We start from the raw sequence: 7,140 nt of genomic DNA on the forward strand, positions 1-7,140 counted from the left end.
TGACGTCATACCATTAGGGTTGGAATGTGGAGTAATTAGTTGTAGAGAAAGTCGTGTGAGTTCACGCTGTTGGATAGTGTTCAGTCGTATCAGAATATTAACATTTTTAATTCATATAATCTGAATAATACAGTCGTATTTGACTTCTTATATGTAGCTTAAAGTTTCCTTTAAGAAAACTCAAAATAATGTTCAGGTTGGGAAAATGTAAGTTGGTACATTTATTCCCAGCTCTAATCACAACTGTGGATAGAATAATAATAAATAATAAGAAGAATAATGGAGGAAGTTGGGTTGCTGTCTATGAGAGAAATTCAAGTGATTCATTTTTGTGACAAAATGACCATTTTTTCACCCCAAGAAGTCATATTTTCTCCTTATCTCATGGATACACAGTTAGCGCTTCCGTTGAACGGAAACGTCCTGAAATAAAAGTTAACGTTTTTGTTTTACTTCTGCATCATTTGTGCTTGCCTAGAGAACAGCATTATTTAAAAAATGCCTCAATTTTGCAGTTTTGTGGCTTTTTAATATCAAACGCTATTACAGAAGCAATGAGACATTTTAATAACAATGCCATCTTTTAAAAATGCTCAAATATAGGCCAGGTTTTAAGTGGGGGTAAGGTAAGGTAGGGTATTGTATTTATGCAGGTCATTTTCAGTAACAAGGCATTTCAAAGCACTTTACATGAATTAGATGGAAATACAACAAAACAACAAACCAAAAGAAAGAGCAAAAGGAAAAAAAAGTGTAAAACTACATATTGGTTCCCCATGTTTAATAAGAATAAGTAGTCCGTAATTTAGAAACTAGCAGGGATTTCTCTAGATTCTTGGTCTGATAAAATTAGATAGTACTTTCTAAGTTTGTTCTAGATTTGTAAACTAACAACAGTTTCTCTACATCTTGCTCCAATGCTAGAAGTTTAATGCTAAATGCTAAGGTAATGAGTAGTTCCTCTAGAAGCTAGTAGGAGTCTCTCTGGGCTCTAAGTTTGTTCTAATTCCTGTTCTGGCTTGAGTGAAGTGTCTTTAAGTGAACATCTGCACAGTTCTGTATATGTACGGCAGTAAATTGAATCTGTTTACATCTGTAATGCATGGTATCACCTTCATGCTAGCCCGGTGCCGCCGCAGTATTTGTTTAAACCCCAGCACACAGAGCGGTGTGTGATGCTAGCCTGGCTGATAGGACTGGTATCCTCTTACTTTAGAAAACAACAAAGCAGCAGTGTTGAGATGTTAAGAACTCGAATGTGAAAACTGAGTCAACACAAACTGAATTTATCACTGAAATCAGTGGGGTTTTTTTGTACCTGCTCGTTTCGTTGTTCCAGATGTATCAGTCACCTCACTGCTGTACATTCTGCTACTGTGAACATTTCTAAACTGCTGGGTAGTAAAATCTCTGGGTATGAGTAAGTAGATGAATGAATGAATGAATGAGGAGAAAGAACTGAATGAATTAGCGACTGGGTTGCTTCCTGTGTTGTGCTGAGGCGATGCGATTCTTACGCCTGACCTCGTTTTGCGGCCGCCTGTCTGACGAGTACAGATTTGAATCAGAGTGCACTTCACAACACCTGTCTTTGAGTCCAAGTATGTTTTTGTTTTTTTATTAAACACCACAAATCAATTTGAATATTTTACATTTACACCAACACATCCCCCAAGTACATGTAGAACAAATAGCTTATATCATTTCATTACAGTTGTAACATATCAACTCAGTGAGTCTGATGTCAGAATGGAAACATTGTGAATGCATAAAATTGTGAATAAAGATAAAAGAATTTAAAAACCCCACACCTCTGATAGCATCTACTTAGCTATTGCTTTAGTGCGATAACAATAAACCTGAATGGAAGAGCAAATTGTAGGTAAGTACCCCAGGGTACGCTTTCACTTTGGGTGGAAGGGGACTGTCTAGTTTCAGCTGTCACTCGCAGAAAGTCCCCAGCATTTTCATTGCACAGTCATCGTCCCTTCGGAAAGTCTCTTGCTTTCCAGCTCCATCCGGATCAGCTGTGCTTTCAGAGTCGCATTCTGAGCAGAGACCCACATTAGCTCAGGAGACTGCTCAGATCTGCATACGTAACTGTTTTTACAAGCAACAATGCCCCAAGCAGAGTTATACGTGGTAAAGAGAATCCCTAAGTAGTTCTCAGACTACAGAGGAAAGTCCAGGCGTTCCGGCGAACGTGTTAGCTCGAGCCCGATGGGTCGACAAACCCCCGGTCTTCTCAGCCCGTCCAAGCGTTTGACACTGCTTTACAGTACAGCGAAGCCTCTGGCATGTGTTTTCTTTACGTCCTCATTGGCCCTGATGTAGAGTCCAGCAAAGTCCTGTAAATGTCCGACTTTAGGAAGCGTGGGTATGAGTCCTTCTCCATTAACCCGTACACAATCTTCTGGGCCTCTTCGAAACACACTGCGGACGCAACCTTCATGTTGGTCCTGATTACCTCCCTGGTCTTGTGATCGATGTTGATCTGGAATTTTAAGAAACATAACATAAGTTGCTGAAGCAGTGCTGGCTTTTAAGAAAAGTACTAAAAAGAAAACTTCTTTCATTTAAAAGAAAAAAACCCTCTATGCGTACCTCTCTGGGAGCTTCGGCTTGGATGTAGAGTTTGAAGATCTTTTTGGCCCTTGAGGACATTCTGAAGGAAGACTTGATCTTCTTGAAGTCCTCACACACCACCCAGAACTCCAGGTTTTCATCACTGAACTCCGACTTCAGGAAGGCCTGGAATATTTTCATCCCGTCTGCACGGGTTGGGAAAGCAAGCATCAATTAGTCAACGTTCAAGAGGATGACTAACTGGAGGATTTGCATACTAGATGACTTATTGGCTAACTTACATTTGGAGGACAGAAGTCTCTCTAGTGACTGTGACCACTGGGACATCTCTTCAAAACAGAGCCTGCAAAAGGAGAGCGTGTTGTTACTAACACGTGAAAGGAGCAATAGTGCAGATGTCGAGTTTCATGGTGAGAGATTTCTTGACTTACTCCTCTGTGTTGGCCGGTTGAGATAATTTACACTGAAGCCGAGACTTTAGGTTTCCTCCCCTGCTAAACGACGGGAAAAACACAAGACAGCAAAAGTTACTTCACTGAAAAATCAAAGATGATCAGCAGAAATGGAAAGAGAAAGTATTATTTGGAATAAAATAGTTACCTGTATCCAACAGCTTTCTTGTCGATGTCCATGTTTAGGTGTTGCGGCGGTGTCAATGTGGCTAGACTTGGCATGGCAACAGCTTTTGGTACATGTGCAGTTTCTTTTGGTAGGCTGCTCTCAGAGTTCTCCAACTGCATCTGTTTCTCCGAGCCCGCGCAGCCACTCTATATATGAACAGAAGTCAACGTCAGAGATGCAACTCTGAACAAACGACACACAAAGAGGAAGTTGTGGATGACGCAAACATCCGCGCAAAACGTGCTGCATAGAGCTTCAGCTGTCTCGACTGTACTGTACTCCAGCCTGCATTGTTTGGCTTAAGGTCTGGAGATGCAAATTCGCAGGTGGAACATTCAGCAGCATAGGCAAATGCTTCAGTATCTCTGCTGCTTTGCCTTCAGAGGCAGTGTCACTATTATAAGATTTGAACAACTAGATTTTTTTTTCTTTCGAAAAGTATTTATTGTTACTGTAAGCATTTAAAAATTTACATTATTTCAGTTATACAGAAATTTTCAATAACTTACAAAATCATCAGTTCAGACTAAAAGAAGCTAAGAACAAGAATATAAAACACAAAATCTCTGTGCGTTAAAAGTTGAGCAGGACCAGGGTGACCCCTTCCCAAGTCCGGAGCCGTCCCGTCCTTCCAAACAGCGCTGGTGCTCAGAGGGGAAACCTGCCCTGAAGCTCCTTCCCTCCTGCCTCACCCGGAGAGCCAGGCCGCCGCTGCTTGGACCTCTGTTCGTGGAGCGCCGGCTCCTTCGTCCACGGAGGCGCAGGCGATTCTTCTTGGTGGCTGTGTCCTTGGCGCGCCACCTGCAGCCCTTGATGTTCCTCTTGTTGCTGCCGCCATCCGGATCACAGCCACGGGGGGCATCTGCCTGCGCCTGCTCACCAGCAAGTTTCTGGAGGTCCAAATGGCGTCTTTGATGGTGGCTAGGGTGAGCCAGATCTCAGCAAAGTCCTTTTTCGTTATTTTCTGCTGGCTCACCCCGTACAGCACTAGCTGCCCATGGAGGACCTCCCTTGCTGGCAAGTGTGGGAATTGCAAGGAGCCGGCTTTTGCCCACAGGTCCACAGCAGCGCTGCACTCCCACAGCAGGTGCCTCACCGACTCCGGCGCGCCACAACCGGGTCGGGGGCAGATGGACGTTACAGACATGCCGCGGGAGTGCATAACGGCTCTGACTGGCAGGATCCCATGAGCCACCATCCATGACAGGTCCTGGAGTCTGTTTGAAAGGACGGGATGGCTCACGTTACGCCAAACGGTGGAGGCGTCTCCATACAGGAGGCCGCGCACTGGAGTCACTGGTTCCCGGTCCTGCACAACAGAAATAATAAGACGATGATTTGTTAAAATCTTGCTCTCCTCTCCTTCCAATCTAAAATGTTCTAAAAATTTCCGTATAAAAGCATATGCTGGAGGAAGGTTAAAAGCTACTGGAGTTCTAAAATCACTTTTTATCATTTTTAGTTTTCTAAGATAGGACCCGCACCAGAATCTGGTCATCGTGTTTGTTTTGTTATTGCTGGAAAGGTTCATTGCTTGTTTCAGGTGCGTGCTCGTATAATGGCTGCCTAAAAACAAGTGAAGGTCTGGGACTCCTTTTCCTCCTTTTTCTTTGGGTTTGTACATGATTTCTCTTTTTATCCTTTCCCATTTAGAGTTCCATATGAAATAAAAAATGGCTCGTTGTAGTTCTAAAAACACTCTCTTAGGAGGGATAAAAACAGCACTGGTGAGTAAAAACACTGGTAAAATCACAGCTTTAACTATTAAAATCTTTCCTTCTATCGTAAGGTTCCTCATCCCCCAGAATCCCAGTCGCTGTTTTACTCTTCTTGTTATTTCAATCCAGTTTGTCTTTCCTTCTCCATGTTTGTCAAATTTTACTCCCAGTATTTTTTGTTCTTCTTCCGTTACTTGAAACTGACATCCTAATTTTTCATTCTCTTTCCATGGTCCATAAAATTTTGCTTTTGTTTTTTCTTTGTTTAATTTTGACCCTGATGCTTTCCCAAACCAATCGGTTAATTGAAAAATCCTATCTATTGATAAAAGATCTGTACATAAAATGTTAAAATCATCCATGTATAAAAGACATTTCGCTACCTGCCCTCCACTCCCCGGTATCGTTACACCTAAAATCTGTGGGTCCCTTCTCAAGATCTGCGCCAGCGGCTCGACGCAGGCCACATAGAGAAGGGCGGATAACGGACAACCTTGACGGACACCGCAGTTCACTTTCACTGCTTTTGTCAGAAACCCGTTAACCATGAATCTGCTGGAGATGTTTCGGTACAGCAGTCCCACCCACGCTACGAACCTCCCAGGAAAACCCATTTTTTGCAGTACCTGGAAGAGGTACTGGTGCGAGACCCGATCAAACGCTTTCTCGAAATCTAGATTTAGGACTATCAGCCGAATGTTTCTGTCTCTCGCAAAACAGATGGTGTCTCGGATCAGTACCAGGCTGTCCGTGATCCTCCTTCCCGGGACGGCGCAGGCTTGATCCGGGTGGATTAGATCCCCCAACACTCGACGCATCCTGGCTGCTAAAAGTCTACTAAAAATCTTACAATCAACGTTTAAAAGGGTAATCGGTCTCCAGTTTTTAAGATCTGTCTTGTCTTTGTCTTTATATAAAAGTGTAACAATTCCTGTTCTAAAACTATCGGGGAGTGTGTCTAGTTTGCTAAAATCAGTAAAAACAGTAAGTAAATCCGGTGCTAAAATATCGTAAAAGGTTAAATAAAATTCTATAGGGAGTCCGTCTGAGCCTGGAGACTTTCCTCTTTTAAAACTTCTCACTGACTGAAAAAGCTCTAAAAGGGTAAAATCCTGCTCTAAAAAACTACTTTCTTCTATACTTTTCTCAAGGAAATTTAAAGTTTCTTTTATATTTTTTCCTTTTACCATTTTTTCTGAGTACAAATCACTATAGTATTTTTCAATTACTTTTTTCTTTTCTTCTATGTTAGAAGCAATGTTTCCATTTTCTGACTTTAAATCAGAGATAAAACTTGGATTGTTTAGAATTTTCTTAAAAAAGTATCTGTTGCATTTTTCTCCTTCTTCTATTTCTCTCTCTCTGCTTCTTAATATTACTCCCTTACTCTTTATTTCTGCTAAAATGCTCATTTCTTTTTTTACTTCTCTTATTTCTTTATTAAAATCCATTCCCTTTTGATTTAGAAAATAATATCTTTGTAATCTTTTCTGCAGCCTCATCATGCATCTCTGTTCTTTTCTCTTTTTATTTTTCCCTGCTTGTCGAAAGAAAGTCTGGGTCCTACCTTTCACCATCTCCCACCACTGTGCTCGTGTTTCGTACAGGTCTTGGAGGGTCTGCCACTCGTGGTACCGCTCCCGGTACTGGCCGACCAGAACCTGGTCTTCCAGCAGGGAGCGGTTGAGTTTCCACAGACCTCTCCCGGTCGTCGCACCTGAAGGAAGTGAAAGCGTGCAGGACAGAAGGAGGTGATCAGAAAAGAAAGCTGGTGACAATCTAGCATCAGTTAGGGCGCAATCCCTGATGAAGAAATAATCAATGCGAGAGGCCATAGAGCCATCACCACTGACCCAGGTGTGGCCCTCCTCTCCAGGATGCATAGTTCTAAAACAGTCCACTAGTTTAAAATCCCTAACGATTCTCTGTAATAAAAGTGATGTTTTGTCTACCTTAAAATCCTGTCTATTTCTTTTCCTATCTTTTCTAGATAAAATGCAATTAAAATCCCCCCCAATTATTAAAGGTTTTGTTCCCAGCATGTGGGGCTGCAGTTCCTCTAAAAAGTCATACCTGTCGTGTTTGTCATTAAAGCCATAAATATTTAAGAGGTTAAAATCCTGTCCGTTAAAAGTCAGATTTGCTAAAAGTGCTCGTCCCTCTCTCACCACGGTGCTCCCCTTCACCAAGATGTGCGGGTTGTTTATTAAAATGG

The 7,140-nt window shown here is 42.2% G+C and overlaps 1 protein-coding gene and 1 long non-coding RNA gene across 3 annotated transcripts; one reads left to right on the top strand and one right to left on the bottom strand.

Annotated features, from left to right (window-relative positions):
* Positions 1 to 1,588: 1,588 nt before the first annotated feature.
* On the bottom strand, positions 1,589 to 3,350 carry LOC114147144 (regulator of G-protein signaling 13-like). 2 transcript variants are annotated; one of them, XM_028021712.1, is made up of 5 exons: positions 3,187 to 3,350; positions 3,018 to 3,077; positions 2,868 to 2,929; positions 2,605 to 2,771; positions 1,589 to 2,494 (listed from the first exon to the last, which is right to left on the bottom strand). In XM_028021712.1, the coding sequence occupies exons 1-5, from the start codon at positions 3,324 to 3,326 to the stop codon at positions 2,309 to 2,311; spliced, it is 615 nt and encodes a 204-aa protein (XP_027877513.1). In that variant the 5' UTR covers positions 3,327 to 3,350; the 3' UTR covers positions 1,589 to 2,308. The 2 variants fall into 2 exon arrangements, with proteins under 2 accessions (XP_027877513.1, XP_027877512.1); XM_028021711.1 differs by having other exon boundaries at positions 3,018 to 3,080; positions 3,187 to 3,349.
* A 2,096-nt stretch (positions 3,351 to 5,446) lies between these two features.
* LOC114147145 (uncharacterized) lies at positions 5,447 to 6,640 on the top strand. The gene is made up of 3 exons (XR_003596029.1): positions 5,447 to 5,560; positions 5,646 to 5,792; positions 6,533 to 6,640. It is a non-coding gene; the product is annotated as an uncharacterized LOC114147145 (long non-coding RNA).
* Positions 6,641 to 7,140: the final 500 nt, after the last annotated feature.

Source organism: Xiphophorus couchianus, chromosome 6 (assembly GCF_001444195.1).
Source record: "Xiphophorus couchianus chromosome 6, X_couchianus-1.0, whole genome shotgun sequence".
Lineage (NCBI taxonomy): Eukaryota > Metazoa > Chordata > Actinopteri > Cyprinodontiformes > Poeciliidae > Xiphophorus > Xiphophorus couchianus.